Source organism: Phoca vitulina, unplaced genomic scaffold (assembly GCF_004348235.1).
Source record: "Phoca vitulina isolate PV1807 unplaced genomic scaffold, GSC_HSeal_1.0 scaffold28, whole genome shotgun sequence".
In the NCBI taxonomy this organism is placed as follows: domain Eukaryota; kingdom Metazoa; phylum Chordata; class Mammalia; order Carnivora; family Phocidae; genus Phoca; species Phoca vitulina.
In genome coordinates, this window is record NW_022589731.1 from 17751078 (window position 1) to 17768977 (window position 17900).

At 38.4% G+C, this 17900-nt stretch overlaps 1 protein-coding gene across 8 annotated transcripts in view; it reads right to left on the reverse strand.

The window, feature by feature from the left end:
• ATE1 (arginyltransferase 1) overlaps positions 1-17900 on the reverse strand; it is a 168830-nt gene that overhangs the window by 44305 nt on the left and 106625 nt on the right. For all 8 annotated transcript variants that reach the window (XM_032423335.1, XM_032423331.1, XM_032423334.1 and 5 more), the window contains one exon: positions 5743-5863. In XM_032423335.1, coding sequence (XP_032279226.1) covers positions 5743-5863 — 121 coding nt within the window. The remainder of the gene's footprint in view (positions 1-5742; positions 5864-17900) is intronic.

The window sequence follows — 17900 nt, forward strand, 5'->3', positions numbered from 1 at the left end:
TATTTTTAAAATTTCTCTCATGTAAGACTGGGGTTAAGATACTCAAAAATGAGAACAGTAGTTGCAACTGTTGAAGTTTACCTCAGTAAGTCCGTTGCACATTTTTCAATAGAAAATACAAATACTAAAATGTTATAATACTTCAGTGGTATTCACAAATACCATAGGAAAGCCTTGTTTTCTTGCTCCTTACCGTCCTCATGAAAACACCATGTCAACTAGGGAAACCTAGTTTCTAATTTTTACAATAGGAGTCATATTAGTGCAGTGTATGTAGTGTAGCTTCATGTTAGTGCTACACTGACACCTGGATAAGAAACGATATCTTTGAAAAACAGGTTAACTGGGAAAAGATAGAAATAACATAATGAAGTCATATTTTCATGTGGATAGAGAGTAAACTGAAAAATTAGAAGACTGTAACTTTTGGGGCGCCTGGGTGACTCAGACAGTTAAGCGTCTGCCTTCGGCTCAGGTCATGATCCCAGGGTCCTGGGATCAAGTCCCGCATCGGGCTCCCTGCTCAGTGGAGAGCCTCCTTCTCCCTCTGCCTGCCGCTTCCCCTGCTTGTGCTCGCTCTCTCTGACAAATAAAATCTTTAAAAAAAAAAAAAAAGACTGTAACTTTTTATATTTTCCACATCAAAACACATTCTCCAGAGTCACCAAATATAAAAGCCATATTTCCAAAGACACTGGTTCTCTCTCCACCTGGCTACACATCCCAGGACCACCATCTTCACTGGCAACAAAGAATATATGTTTACTAAGTATCCAACAATCAATATCAAAGTAGGTAGGTCAACCTCAAAGCCAGCTTAATTCTATACCTATAATAAAGAAAGACACTGTCTACTTAATTATAAGTTACCACTGCAGCACATTTTTAGGGGCCCTTGGAAGTTCTGGTAAATCTGCCTTCTCATTATGTATTATTTCCCAGTGATCAGGGTGACACTGTGGCTAAGGTATGCTCTTTTGAGGAACCATGAACACAGTATTCAGAAAGTGATACCAGACTTGGAGAAAACAGGGGAGCAAATACAGGTCAGAGCTCTTTCTGAACCTGATTATTTCGCACACGGTCAGAGTGGGACCTGCTTTTTCCATGGGCACATGGGACAGAGACTACAAAAATATAGAAAAATGCCAGGGAACCATGCCGGCAAGAAAGAAGAATGGAGTAAAGAGACAGATGAAACAACATAAAATAACAGACTGGAGCCTTGGAACTTCAGGGGATCAAACCAGAAGAAAGCTCCTTACACTTGGATTTTCATTAATTGGCTGGGAAGAGGTAAAATGTCCTAGAAATTCTCTAACCTGCGTAAATGCATAAAGCACTAAGATAAAATTAGATGCCATTATTTTTACGGTAAATTTAAACTCAATATCCTTACTAATATTATGACTTAAAACAAATTAGAAAATTTCTTACAAACATTTCAAAGTATGTACAGAAAAGAGGGAGTGAAATCTAGACTACTTTGTGGTAAAAATGACTATATTGCTGTAATTATCAGTAGAGACAGAATAAAGACCATTCTAATTAGCTCCTTTGAAGTCAATACTAAAAACAGCTACTTATAAAAATGAGAGAGCAGGGGCACCTGGGTGGCTCAGTTGGTTAAGCAGCTGCCTTCGGCTCAGGTCATGATCCCAGGGTCCCCGGGATCGAGCCCCGCATCGGGGTCCCTGCTCGGCGGGGAGCCTGCTTCTCCCTCTCCCTCTGCCTGCCTCTCTGCCTACTTGTTCTCTCTCTCTATCTCTCTGTCAAATAAATAAATAAAATCTTTAAAAAAAAAAAATGAGAGAATAATATTTGAACTAAAATTATTTTAAATCTCTGATTAAAAACAAGTATTCGCTGGTATTTTTCCCAATAAATGATATCTGAGGGGGTCAATGATGAAAAATTCCATCATGTCCTGAGGATCAACTGAGGTCACCCAGGAGGAACCATAGGATGATACTTGAAAATACTATATGCTCGGTGAAGTTGTCATTTGTTATAAATCTGGAAGCAAACTACTACTACCAACAATAAATAGTACACCTGTACAACATTAAGAGTCAAATCAAATCGTAATTTATCATGGTTCTAAAACCAACTCCAAAACATCTGGTTTACTCCGTCAATGCCGTCTGTAAATATCTGTGTTGGACACAGCCTATCACCCAATTACTGGCATTTGTCCGCTGAAACCCCAGATCAGTGGTCAAGTAGTTTTTTACCTTACTAAAAGGAAGAAGCAACACAGAGCATTCAGTAAAAACAATAACAGAAGTGTGAAGGATGACTCCTGCTCTGTTTTTTTAAAAATGTACACAGACGTATGCAGAGAAAAAAGCATCAGACGGAGAGCATAAAAACACTGACAGTGATTACTGCTGTACAGAGAGATGAGAGGGTCATTTCAATTTCTGCTTACCAGTGGTTTTATGCATTTGGATAAATCTACTACTATTCGCAGTAAACATTTTTAAAAGATAATTTAAAACAAGAAAAGCAAAATGTAACTGTGATGAATTTTTGAATTCTATACATATCCAACTATCAATTTAATAAGCAATCTAACAGATTTTTACTTAAAAATCAAGTGAGAACCTTCTAAAATCCTTTCTTTAGAGTCAGCAGAGGTCCTGAATTCAAAAACAAAAGACCAATTCGTGAACAAAGGGATGTCTTTAGAATTTTTCAAGTGGCTTCTGTTTGTCAGCCCCTCCCTCCCCCCCACCATACATTAAAGCAGTAAATACAACAGGTTTTTATCATTCTGCAGACTTCCTAGTTAAGTAAATAACCATATAACCCAAACCTCCAAAATGTGGGAGGTGGGGGAGGGGGAGGTCAAGGGCAGGGAGGAATAGGATTTCCAGAGGCTTACATCAATTCAGGATAGAGGGAAATGTAATTTTTCTTACAAGTGGCCCCGATGCCCCTTGTAGCCAAGCTCTGTTTTACAGGGACCTGTGGTGATCAGTTGTGCCTTCTGCACAGCAATTTAACTACTGAAAAGCTGGGAGGAGAAACAAGATTTAGTGGGGGAGAAAAGCACCATGCCGACTAACAATGGTGTCCATATTAAGCTCTGTATTTTGTTTGGGTCACGTAAGAGTAAAACTGGCCCAAGAGAAGAGAATAGTTTCTCACAGATTGCCATTTAAATCTCAAATGACCATGTTTCACAGCATGCTCAATACACTCCAGCATGTAACTGCATTTTAATTTCCTAAAACCACAGGATAGAAGTCTGATTTCAAATAGTGTCTGGACTGTGATATTCAATACTGATAAAACTGTATGATGTTCTCTTGAAAGTTGCAAAGATTCAGCATACGGAAAAGGATCTTCCTTTTCTTTGAAGCACTATTCTTGGAGAAATTTACTCCTCTGACTTTTGTAAATGAATTCTAAACGATGAATATTAAGAGCTAAGGCTTGTGCCGTAAGAGAGGTAATTTAATAGGTTACAGGAGGAGAGCATGCTACATACTCCTCACTCACCACGGGGTCACACCATCGAAACGAGACTTCAAATTTTGCCATGAAATGCTCATTTATACTTACTTTGGAAAATAAATTTAGAACCTATTAACATGAATGAATCTTTACTTGAATGTCCATTCGGTGCATGGAAAGTATTCAGTTACCTTTTCAACTTTATAGAACAGGGAGAGCCTGTGATGGCCTTAATTTCCAGGTATTATATAAAAGAAGGAAACTTTAAAACAGATCAAAAAGGAAAGAAAAAGGGGAAGGTGAAACTGTGTCTTAAGTTTGGGAGTCAGAAACCAACTCATGATCATATTATTTAGTTGGAAGGAACTTACAAATTTTTGTATATGAACATGAAATGATGCAGTGAAGATGGTTAGCAGTTTTCACCATAAGGGAATGGCTCTGAGCCACCCTGGAGAAAATTTGCTAAAAGGGGAAAAAAATATTTTTTGAAGGGACAGTGGATTAAGTATATGCTTTCCTCTAAACTACTTATTATTGCTTTTCCTTTTGAGCCTGACTCAAACCCTAGTTGACAAATTCAATAGGTCTGTTTTTAAGCAACACGTCTGTTTGATCAGTCAGGTGTAATTTTACTTAGAAACAAAGAATGGAATCCTGAAGGTGCAAGAACTATAAAGCCATGGTTGCTCTATGAACCTAAATATCTAGGAAACCTGGGGGTGACCTTGGGGTGCCTGGCCTAGGAGTTAGGTGGGTCCCAAGGCCACATCTTCATCAGATTCTAAGCTATCATCATGTGTAAGAAGTGCCCCCTCTTGATTTCATAACAGCTTTTCAAGGAGATACCAAAATACAATGGAACATGAGCCAATTTTTTTGTAAGAAAAAACCTGACTTATGGGGGGGAAATGCACATCCTAGAACAGAAGAAAATACTGCATTTCTTTTCTTGTCCCTTTTGTCTTCCTATTTGATTTTTCCATTTACTCCCTTCCCCTCCCCTGGCCTTTCCACTTCTCTTTTCTGATTTTTTTTTCCAAGCTTAGACCATAGATGACTAGATAAAAAATATTTTAATCTTAATTGCACATCAGGCATCTCCTCTGGTGGGCTGGGAGGAGTCATAACTCAGTGAAGCACACAGGGGAACACCCAGGAACTTCAGTCTGAGGAAAAACACGCAGGGGAACTTGATGCAACCCATCACGAGAGCATCACAACTCACACGTGATGAACAAAGCCGCAGCAGAACGCAGGCAGGGTGAGGAGGGCTGTGTAGAGGGAGACTGCTGTAAACTGAGGGGGGGGGGGTCTAGACAAAAGGGAGGTGAGTAGAATTGCACATTGTTTTGGAGACAAGAATCAGACCAAATAAAGGCAGATGCAGACGAAAGCCTGTGGTACAGTATAGGGGATCCAGTGTGCTACTTTGCCTAGCAACCACCAACTCAGCAATAATACAGGACTATTCTCAGCATGTTTGTCTTACTTTAATCCTCATTACAGCTCAATAAGGTAGGTTCTATTATTATCTTAATTTTGAAGGCCAGGAAGATGATGAAATTGCCTAAGGGCCACAATTTACAGGCTGATGATGGAGCCAGGATGCAAATGCAGGAAGTCTGACCCCGGGGCTATACTTTTACGGTCTGTGCCTACTACTAGTGCACAGAGTATCCAAATGGGGAATACTAAGGAGATCAAATAGGGCTAGGGCTCTACTGCGTAGGAGGTGGAAGAAGGGACAAAAAGGAGAAGCACCAGAGATGTATGAAGAAAGTCAACAAAGTATTCTCACACACACACACACACACACGAAGAATAAGAAAGCATTTTCACAAAACCCATCCCAGCCTGTTGGCCCTCAGGAAACCATTCCTCAACTTTATTTAGTCCAACTGGTCAGTATTTCTATCTTCTTTACCTTAGCTAAACAACCTAGTGAGCAACTTTTTTTATGCACTGTGATAGTTGTAAAAAGAAATGGAAAGTGGTATCAGCCCTCAAAGCATATAACAATAGTAACAGAAGAAGATGGGTTAGTAAGGAGCAGAAGCACAGGAGGTTTCTGCATTTATTTCCCAAAGTGCGAGTGCTGTATCCGTGCACACATGTTATCTCCCTGTCCCAAAAGCTTACACACACACACAAGCACACACTCATGCACATTCTACAATAGATAAAAAGCTACCTGGACCCTATGAAGAGCCAAAACCACATACATGGAACCTAAAAACACTGTCAACGATTTCTGGCAGAGCTCTGCTCCAAACATACCTGCTTCTGGATCCTGGTTGAAACGGCAGTACTTGGAGTTATCAAGCGAAGACAGGCATTGCTCAATGGGCACCCAAACATACGTCTCAGGACACAACAAATCAGAAGGTCTATACTGACCCTAAAGAGAAGTGAAGGAAAAAAAAAACACAGGCATTACAAACACAGTAACTTCCTGGTTACAAGGCTCCAGAGTTCTAGGAAAGGTTTTAATCACCAATTTAAACAAAGTCAACCAGAAACAGCTTTCTTGTAAATACTAAGCGACTCTAGGAACTGCTTCCCCATCCCAAGAATGCACACTTGATTCAAAAGCTCTCTAAAAGTAATGCATCACTATTTGTGACGCCTGTATTGATCTGGAAGATTCGGGTTTCTACTTTCTTTTTGAAGAAATATTTAATATATGATTCTTGCTGAGCTGATTGCAGAGAATACCCAGTTTTGAAATCAAAGTGAAATGTCTTTCCACGCATGACAGCATTACAATTTACATCTGGAGCAAACTTCTTTTCCAAAATGGAATTTCAGGATGTTTTCATTTGTAGACTCAGTTGATAATACTCATTCCATGCTAATGTATTAAAAAGTACTGTTTTGTCAAGAAACTTTCATGAACAATCTAAACTGGTAAATGTAAATTAAGAGAAGTTTAAAAAACATTACAGAAATTTTAGGTAAACTTCTATGATAAAAATCCTCTCAAGTTTCTTCAAAAATGCCATTTAGCAAAAATGATTTATATATTTATAACCCAATTATGTACTCCAAATCTAAAACAAAGACTATACACTAGATGCTGAAGAAAAAAATCATTTGCTTACAGGTAATCTGGTAGACAATCAACAGGGGATGACACAAATTACGTGAAATCATTCAGTGAAAATTTTCAGAAGCATCAAAGTTAATTAAAATTCCAAATATCTCTTCTCTAAATTTTTGAAATTCAAAATTCATTATGGAGGTTAAAATCCAGTAGTGTTTTTCAACTCTGTTTAGTACAACCCATAGTAAGAAATACACTTTACATCACAACCTAGCAAACATATATGCAAATAAAGAACTAGAAACAAACCTTTTACATAGAATGCTTACCCATGTTATGTAATCTTTTATTTCCTATCCTACTCCATTTCATTTTTCAATGATGCTCTTGAACCATAAATACTGCTTTTACAAACAGCAAGTGGGTCACAACCTCAGAGTTTGAAAAACACGTTCTAGCACGAAACCCTTTACAAAGAATACTGCTGTTACAGACCCAGCACTGTTACATACCTTTTTATCAGACAGGCACTCTAACCTGCCTGCTATGTGCAGGTCACTATATGAAGCCTCACTCAGATACACAAGGAACACCACACCCTCCCAGCACTCGAAGCATCCAGAAGTCCACAAGGGAACGGCGGAGAGCGTAACTGAAGAAAGTATATGCGAACCAGCTCCTGCCGGAGAGGCTGGGAGAGAGGTCAAGGGGAATGGGGAGTTTTACTGGGGATTTAACAGATGACTGGAGTTAAGTCTAGGGCAGGATGAAAAGGAATGAGAATAATCTAGATGAAGGGAACAAGATAAACGAGGACACAGAGTGGGGCCTGGTATGAGATCACCCCGAGGAACAGGAAATAGGGTACCGCAGAAATGGAAAGGTAGGTTGGGACAGATTCCGTGAGGCCTCAAAATCCATGTTTCGGGCTATATTCTAGATGAAATGGGAATGCTTGCCGGCTAAGAGAGAGAGCATGACTAGAGGGAGACTAGAACTCGGGTGCCTGATCCTGACCTGCCCAGACCGTTCACGGCATTGCTGACACCTGGCGACCCTGGAGCAGGAAAGGCCGTCCGTAAGGGCAGCTCCAGGTGGTCCACGTACTCATCCAACATGAAAATTCCTAACACAGGATTCTTTAGAGATGAATTCATAATTAGTAGGTGCAACAAAGCCTGAAAAGCAATGTCATTCTATCCATTAATTCAGAAACTGTTTTACTGGTGGAAAGTGGCAGCATGATGTGATGCTGACCATGTTGACAAATGTGAAAAACTAGCCGTCTAAAGCAATGGGTCTAAATCTTCTTTATTTTCGTTTTGGGTTATAGACCATTTTGAAATCTGCTGAGGGGAAAAAAGCTAAGCATTAAAGCTAAAGATATAAAACTTCTACAGAGAAAAAAAAGGAGTAAATTTTCTTCACCCTGGAGTATACAAATATATATTAGTACACAAAAAAGCATTAACCATAACAAAAAAACAACAAACTGATGAACTGGGCTTCATGAAAATTATATACTGTACTCAAAAAACTATTAAGAAAATAGATAGGCAAGCCAAAGACTATGAGAAAATATTAACAAAACATAGACTGGAAAACAGATTTGTATCCAAAACACATAAAAAAAACTTAACTCAAGTATAAAAAATCCATTTTTCAAAAAAAGGCACCAAATAGAGATGAATGCCTAATAAGCACCTGAAAATATATTCAACATCAGTTACCAGAAATGCCAATTAAAGCCATAACATATCACCACACCCACCAGAATGGCAAACATTAAAAAGACTGAGTAACAAGTTCTGGCAAGGATTTGGACTATGTAGAACATGGACACTGCAGGTTTAAAATGATTATAACCACTTGGGAAAATATATTCTTGGACATTTATCATTTGTGAATCTGTCGAGGATAAATTCCTTGAATTGGAATTGATGCGTGTCAGGGTTTTTATGTTTTATAGCACAAAACTATTTTCCATAGAAGTTGTGCCATTTTACATTTCCATTAGCAACATATGGACACAAGTGTTCATTTCCCCACATCCTTACCAACACAGTGTACAATCGAAACTTTCAATCTCTGCCAATTGGAGAAATGGCATTTCATTGTGGTTTTAATTTGCATCACAAAGCTTTCCATATGTTTAAAGCAATTTGTATTTCCTTTCCCATAATGTTGGCCCACTCTGTTGTTAGATTTCTGATCTTATTATTTGAAAAGCTTTTATACATTAAGGAAATTCATCATTAGTTTGCAAAATATGTTTTACTTCCCTAGTTTATATGTCTTTTGACTATGCAATTTTCTTTCACCAGGTGGAAATCTGATAAGTGGTCAAACTCATCATTTTTAAAAATGGCGTCTGAGGTTTTGCAATGTAATTTTAAAAAAGTCACTATCACTCAAATATTATAAAAACATTCACATGTTTTTTTCTAGTACTTTTATGGTTTCATAATTTTACATTTACACTTATGCTCCATCTGGAATTTATTTTGGTGTAAGGTATAAGAAAAGGATCTAACCTAATATCTTTCAGATGTTTACCAAGTGGCCTCAATATCATTTTAGGACCGTGGTTTCCCCCACTGATTTAAATGTCTTTCTAATAACTTACTAAATTTCCATATACATTTAGATCTCTTTCAGCACTTTCTATTTATTTTGATATCTGACCTGTCTATTCATGTGCCAGTGCCAGACGGTTTTAACTATTAAAGCTTGATATTATATTTTAATATCTAGTTGATCTAACCATCCCCCCATAATTGCTCTTCATTTGCAGAATTTTCTGGCTCTTCCCGCTTAATTTTTCTAAAATTCTGTACTTAGAGGGTATCTGGCTGGCTCAGTTAGTGTGCAACTCTTGATCTCAGGGTTGTGAGTTCAAGCGCCCTGATGGGTATAGAGATTACGTAAATAAAATCTTAAAAAATAAAATAAAACAAAACAAAATAAAATAAAATAAAATTCTGTACTTAATACAAAAATGCTACCATTATGAACAAGGAAACAGTAATAAAAATGTTATGGTATATTTTGTCTATTGTGATGGCAGGACATAAAAGCAGAGAATCCCAAGAATGTTAGTAAAAAGAAAATATATGTATCATCTTAAGTTAAAAAAAAAAACAAAACAACCCAAAACATACAAATGACACTATTTTCTAATTTAAGGTAGAACTGAATGATGACTGGCTAAGATCAAATGTTGGGGGGGCGGGACGGGGCAGGGGGAGGCAGTCAGGCATCACCTTAGAAGTCTTTAAAGGTGAGCACCTGGGTGGCTCAGTCGTTAAGCGTCTGCCTTCGGCTCAGGTCATGACCCCAGGGTCCTGGGATTGGGTCCCACATCCGGCTCCCTGCTCGGCAGGAAGCCTGCTTCTCCCTCTCCCACTCCCCCTGCTTGTGTTCCTGCTCTCGCTATCTCTCTCTCTGTCAAATAAATAAATAAAATCTTAAAAAAAAAAAAAGAAGTCTTTAAAGGTTAAAACAGACAAATTCCATGCAGCTATGCAGATTCATCCACAGACACCTGTACCCATTACCTGGATTTAACAATGACGTTGACATTCAAAAATATTGTCAATGAACAGGAAATGAATCTTCACTATGCAGACACTAGATGTTGAGAATTAAACAATGAACAAATAAATGCATGCCTCTAGATAACTCAAAATCTACTGGCAGTAACAGACTTGGACAAAGATGAAATGAACATGAGAACATAGCAAGGGGGCGCTCCTGGGGGGCTCAGTCAGTTAAGGGTCCAACTCCTGATTTCAGCTCAGGTCATGATCTCAGGGTCATAACATCGAGCCCCACATTGGGCTCATGTGCCGGGTGTGGAGCCTGCTTGAGATTCTCTCTCCCTCTACCCCTCCCCTTCCTCCCTCCCTCAGTCCCTCTCTTTAAAAAAACAAAGAAAGAAAAAGAATGTAGCAAGTATAATTGTGTAGTGGTTCAAGGCTCCTAAATTTTCACAACATTCTTTTTTGGTAGTACTTGTTCATAATAGTGGGTCTGAGATTTTCTTTCTGACTCTTTAAGTACACTTCATTTATTTCACTGAAAAGTCACAAATGTATACATTTCATCTTCTGCTCATCAACCAAAATCAAGTTCTGAAGATTAGGTTAAAACATTTTCTCCAAACTACAGGCTAATCTCAGTGCTTCATACCAAATATTCTCTCAAACCACCAAAGAATACAAAGGGTTTTATGAAATAAAACCACTCTGAAATGTTATGCTTTCTAACATTTCTAACATTATTTGGTTGAGCGTTAAGACACCAAAGTGCTTACAACTCAATTTAAAGTTGCCACCACACAAATGAAAAACACAGGGGCTTGAAATCTACCCTGCCTTTGCAGCCAATGTAAGAAAATGAGAAATGTCTGTGTTAAGAATGTAATTACTTAAGGATTTGGACATACTTTCCCATAGTCAGAAGAAAAAATATTTAATCAACCTCTAAGTACATTCATTCATACTGCAACAATGAGATAAAAGCAGATTAATTCTCTCCTAGGGTGCTGACTCTTTGTAAGTAAGAAAATCAGAGTGACCACAGATTTCTCAAGTACTCAAAATTTCGAAAATGTAATTGGTCTGACAGGGCTTATCTCACAATTTTTTGAGCATTCTTGCAACTGGATCTACAATTTTAGAAGATGAGCTCGACTCACCACACACAATCTCAAAACCACCACCCAACAAGGACAGCACCCCATGAAATGCTACCAAGCAAACGCACCTATTTCAAGGCGGGGCTCTGGGGGAGAATGATGCAGTTCAAGATTAAGAAGCTTGGGAAAGGTAAAAACGATCTTCTAAAAAGCCTAAAATTAGAAGAGGGAGTGCCTATTCCTCATTATTAATTACATGTTTCTGGGAAGGGATAACCACTCCATTCAAAGTCCTCAAAGGGAAATAAGTTCAGCAACCTCTGTGATCTACAGCTTCACTGACTGTTTTAAGGTTCTGTAGCTGTTTACAAACTGTTCTGGACTGGAAACCAAGAGGAAAAACAAAAAACAAACTAAGTGACTCTATATTTTCAGTTGTCAAGGAAGAGTGAATGTTCTGCTCAGAGTGCTCAGCAGTATTCAGTATTCAATTCAATGATTTTATTCCCTGATTTCATTTTGTTTAAAGAAAACCACTTAGACTACTTGTAAAACCCAAATTATACTTACACCCCCAAGAAAAAAAGAGAAAAAATTAAAATATGGTCATATTTCCGTCAACTTGACGAGGTTGTCATAGACTGAAATTCAAGGAAATTCCGAAGTTAAATCTAAAGCAGTAGGGGAAAAAAACTAGCTAAATACATTTCCTGCTCTATTTCTATAAAAATAACTGCTTCTTCTGGAAGAGAAGATCATACAATTTTGGTTTTTGGTCAATGGAATGAATAGGCATTCCTTTCACTTGCATGCTTTAGACCATAATTTGAAGAACATTATCATATTGATCTAATTTTCTACCCTTTAAAAGAATCACAAAATAAACTCTATGGAGATTAGCTTACTTTAGCAAAAAATATTAATCAAACTTCAACCTAAAAATTAATTCATTTTGATAACCAGAGGTTAAAAACATGGTGCTTTCATTTCTTACCAAATAAAAGCGACACGCATATAAAATGGGGTAAGTATCTGGAAAAATTTGATTTCACAATCATTAACAATTTCAGCAAGGATAGTTTAAAATAGATCAACATTCTTTACTTCTAATGAAAACACAGCCAACAACACTAAGAGTCTTTCCCTTAAGTTAAGGTATAACTAGTTAGAAACCTGGACCTTTGAAGGCAAAAGCAACATTAAGTAGATGGAGGAAGGGCAAAATATGGTTCTAGCAAGCCCCCCAGAATCAATCTTTTTTTGTAATTTTTTTTTTGAGACGCAATTCACGTACCATAAAATTCACCTTTTTAAAGTGTACAATTCCATTGTGTTTAGTGTATTTTGCAAGATTACCTATCAACAGGACTACCTAATTCCAAAACATTTTTATCATTCTAAAAAAAAAAAGCCCTGCACCCATTAGCAGTCACTTCCCATGCCCTCTCCCCACAAGCCCCTGACAACCATTACATCTACTGGCAATCCATTTTAAAGTGGAGTATTTGTTTACATTGCCACACTTCCTATTAAGAGAGTAAAACCCAAAGCCGCAACACAGCCTACAAGGCCCTAGTGATGCGGCCCATGTTACCTTTCTGGCTTGTCTTCCAGGACTTTCTCCCTCCTGCCTCCTTCCACCCTGGCCACATTGGCGTCCTTGTTGCTCCTAGAACACAGCAAGCCTGCCCCCCCCTCAGGGCTTCTGTTTTCTCTTCTGGTCTTACGGATACTCCCGTGACTGTCATCCACTTTAAGTTTCTGCACAAATGTCACCTCAGTGAAGCCCACCTATCCCCCCTATTTTTCTTCCATAGGACTTGCCACCTTCTAACACTCTTGTTAATTTACTTATTTATTAGATTTGTAGGAAACTCCTTGCTAGAACAGAAGGTCAGGAGTTTTAGTCTGATTTGCTCACTGACCTATCCCAAACCCGCTCAGTAAATACCGGCTAGATGAACAAACAGCGAATGCAGGATGCTGGGCCCATACCTCTGCCACTTCCCTCTCTAAACACAGGGGAGGTCACTTTCATACACTCGTCCTGCACATGAACACGGCACACGGGGAGCGACAGTGTTTGCTGAACCTGTACTTATGATGCAGCTCTACCGCATTTTCACTGCATGGGGACAGTGCCCAACCTTCCGGAATGCTGTGAATTATCACTGAAGACTCAAAGGACGTGATCACCAGAGGATCCAGAAGAGTCACTGAAATTAAAAAGGAGGTTCTCATACTCAAGGTTAGAAACTACTAGTTCATGTCAATTTAGTTTTTTCCCCCTCAAAGCTGAAAATATTCCTTATTTCACGGGCATACACTTTCTTTTAAAGAAATACATAGCTTTTCAAATTAAGTTTCATTTTAGAAAAGGAGGGGGAAACATGACTTGAGAAAAGGCCTCCTCATCTATTCAGGGTCCAGCAGTGTCACTCTGGTGATGACAAGAACAAAGACAACAAGCTCTCCCAGCATTTAAGAACATAGTCTTCATGGGACGCTTGGGTGGCTCAGTCGGTTAAGCATCTCACTGTGGCTCAGGTCATGATCCTGAGGTCCTGGGATCGAGCCCCACCTTGGGCTCCCCACTCAGCAGGGAGTCTGCTTCTCTCTCTCTTTCCCCTCCCCCTGCTGTGCTCTCTCTCCCTCAAATAAATAAATAAAATCTTAAAAATAAATAAAGAACATAGTCTTCACGATGATTCTGTATCTCACAGGAGCTCAATCTCAGAATAAAGGACAAAAGTAATGAAAACAGACACTTTCTACTGTGCAGATGAAACAGTAAGATCATGTAATGGTAGTATCTAATGGGATGGTTCTGGTAATCAACTCAGAACTAGACTCCTGATTCCCATTCTCTTTCTATACCTCAATTTTAAAATATTCGCAATTTTTAAAAGGATTTTCAAAATAAGTTTCAAAAACCTTAAAAATCACAAGTCAGTTCAATATGCACAGACTCTGCTCATCATGAAGGAAGAAAGGATGAAATGAGCCTCATGGCGCACTTGAGATCCATTGGGAAAATGCGTTCCAGTAACTTTCGCAGCCAGGGGTAAATGCAGGGGGGTAGGCACAAGGTCCCAAAGACACACAAAAGAGCTGCAACATGGCTGTGATACTCGAAAGAACAACAAGGACTATAAACAAGCTGCTGGTCAAACACAAGGATGAGACAACCAGCTTTCTCTGGAGACTCCTCAGAAGAGGTCCCTTCTGTAGTGTGTCAAAGTCTGAGAAGCACATTTCCATGTTTGGAAAAAAAGTTAGGCAGCTACCAAAAGTACAAACAGATCCAAGACCTACATGGCCGTCTCCCTCCTGAGCTCCCAAATACATGTCCGTCATAATTTTACTAAATAGGAAATGAAATCAAAAACGACCATTTCAGCTCCACCGATTAGTATGTGGTCCTATGTCTGTGGTTTGTGGATGCTTCAAAAATAAATGTCTCTTCAGCTTTACATTCAAAATGTTAGGTTAAAGACTAACTCCATCTTTTCTCTGAACAAATGCCAATTTCCATAAATTCAAATTTATTACCAGCATTTATCTTTCTTCTTAGTATAGAATGACATATTCGAAGTAACTTTCAAGTTCATGAATGGACCCTACTGTAACTTGGTATTATCTGGAGAAATATTATGAAATCGACAATTTCAAAATTACATTCTGGTTTTCTTTTATGTTATTACATCTTCTTAGATTCCTAAAGAAGCACTTCTTAAAATTGAATGTACAACTGATCAAAAATAAAAGCTTATTACTAACCACCCCTTTCTAAATAAATGCACAGTATTAAAAGGTCTATTCTTTGATTATAGCAAATCCAGAAATACATGATTTTACTAAAGGGCTCCAACATCATTTAAAAGCCTTTTTTTTTTTTTTTTTTTTTTTGGCCTTTATAAGAAGACATATGAACTCATATGCATTCAGGACTACAAATGTTTGCATATCTGACATATAAGAATTCTCTTTGAATATTACATTTGTCTTTGTATGAGTTTAAACAACATGCAAATGAGAAGTTACTTCTTTAATTAAAGTTAAAGAATTTGAGACTTACTTTTCTCAGAAAAAAAAAATCAGAGAAAAGTAAAGAAATGCTTTCACATGATATTCACCCAAGTTAGCATTCTTGGCTTTTAATTGGAAACATCTGGGGATGGGCTTGGCCGATTGCAATAAAATTGAAGTTACCAATTCACACCCTGCCATTTTGAGGGTATTTTGTTTTTACAGTTTTCAAATTAAAACCAAACGGACTTTCCTTTGAACTCTGGTCCTGAAGCAAAGATCTTTATGAGATTTCACTCTCAAGAATACTTTATAAATATTTTGAAAAATACGAAGGATTTCACGAGTATTTGAGGAGAGGATAAACCAGCAGAGTTTATTTTAAAAGTTCAAGTTAAATTAAAATGTAAGAACACTAAAAAGACAGTATTATTTAAATACACACACCCAAACACACCCAAACACACACACACACACACACACACACACAGAGTAAACCCCAGTAGCACTGAACAAAGAAGATTTATCATGTAAGTCTTTTTACCAGGTAAAGTTGATATCAGTATCCCACTTTTCTATGATAAACCCATTGATTTTACTAAAACCAATTGCTTAAAGAGAAGCTCTAACACTACATAAACAAAAATAGTTCAAAATAATCCATTAGAGTGGGCTGTACCTCCAGAGAAAGCGAGTAAGAACAAGGGCTTATTAAAGCCAGTCTTTTCCCTGAAAGACAACACCAATGCAATCCCATCCACAAAGTACTACAGCAGACCCCGTGCTCCCTGATTTCATTACATAAACAGAGATTGACTTTATCGGTCCCCAAGAGAGTGCTTAAGAAGTAACTCTAGCTGCTCTGTTTTCAGAAACTGTGTTTGGATTGTGCCACGCTCAGCTGGCGAGGTGAGCAGAGACCAGTGAAGACAAAGGGCCTAAACATCTGAATCCATTTGTGTTCCCCAAATTCTGAAAGCCAACAGATGTACTCCATGTGCTGCTAGGCTAAGCTTTGAAAATTTAAAAATACATATTTTTTCCACTGACAAACAGAAAGTGATGGTATTCTGTGTTTCTTTAATTAAAATCCAAGGGTTTGCAAAGGCTCTGGGACTTACTTTAAAGCTTCCTTAAGACTGGGCTGTTTATTTTACTATTAGCAAATAATAGAGAATAAAGATTCTAATTCAGTTTTAATCACAATCTTTGCTTTTATTTTGGAAACCCTGGGTTAATCTCTTTTCTTCTAGAAAATACAAAGAAAGCTTGTGAAGAAAAGATTCAGGGAGTCAACTTACAGCCCAAATTTAATTTCAAACTGAAGGGTCATAAGTTGAAAAGGATGAAGGAAAAAAAGAGAATGAAAGATGAAGACAAAGAAAATAAGAGAAAATGAAAAAGTAAAACCCAAAGCTGCTTTAATTTCGGTTAAAGATTAGATATTCATATAAATATTTGTGTGTGTGTATATTAAATCTGGCCTTCCCCGTACTAGGAAGAAGTATCAGGTTAGGTGTTGGCTTTGTCAGGTCTGAGGCTACTGCTTGAGAAGCGGCAGGGAGAGTCACTGGTTCTGCCCCTGCCTGAGGCGGAGGTGTCCTCACCTGGACCGCAGCAACGGGCAGACTCCGAGTTCTGCACTGAATCCATCCATCCTCCTACTGCCAATAGAGAGAACGAACGGACTATGTCAACACTCCACTTAAAACCCTTACTGGCTCTCCAATAGCTATAGTAAAGGAGGATAATCCCTTTTTAAAGTAAAAAAAAAAAAAAAAACCAAAAGCCGAAACACCCATAGGCCTTTTATAAGATACTGTTGTGATTTTAGTTACAGCTGATGAGAAATTACCTAAGATCAAAAGCAGTACAAATTCATGAATGCTTTTAAATGAGTTTGGATTTTACTAATGACAACAGAACCTATGTATGTTTGCACAATAATCATACTATACTCACATGTTTATTAGTCTGCATCCACTGTGTCTAAACTCAGACTTCTTGCTCCCTCGTTTAGACAGATGGTGCACCTGGAGTGCACGACACAAGATCTGCTGTCAGCCTACTCTCTTTCCCAGGCTCACTCACCCCAGGGCACTCACATCTAGGCACCAGGCTGACTACTCACTTGGGTCTAAATGCCTCCTGTGGATCTAAATGCTGCTTGTCTCCCAAGGTCTCCTCAGACTCTGCTTCCCTCACCACCAGCTGCTCTCATCCCCTGAACTCTCTTTCCTGCAAGTCAACGGGTAATTATTAAATGCTTACCATCTGCCAGGCTCTATGCTAAGGTCCTGGGAACACCATGGTGATAATAACTCGCCAGTTTCAGTTCTCAGGGACCTTCCAGTCTAGAAAGGGAGGTGGCTTTAAGAAAATAATCATACAGAATTTATGTATCATTACAAAGTGTGGCAAATACTATGAAGAGAAAGCACATCAGAAAGTACAATAGGGAGACCTAATTTAGATTGGGAGACTCAGGGTTGGTGTCTTTAGTGGATATCTGGGTTTCTACAGAAGTCTTTTCTAGAACTTGATACAATCTTTTGGAGCTGTCTGTTTACACACTGTTTCTCTCTTACTTCTGCAGTTCCCCACACCCCCTTCCCTAGTCTCAACCTGGAAGTTTCCAGAGAGCAGGGAGTATATCATTTCTTTGCATTCCTTGTGCCTAGGCAGAATTCCTTATATGAACTGAGTTTTCAATAAATACTTCTT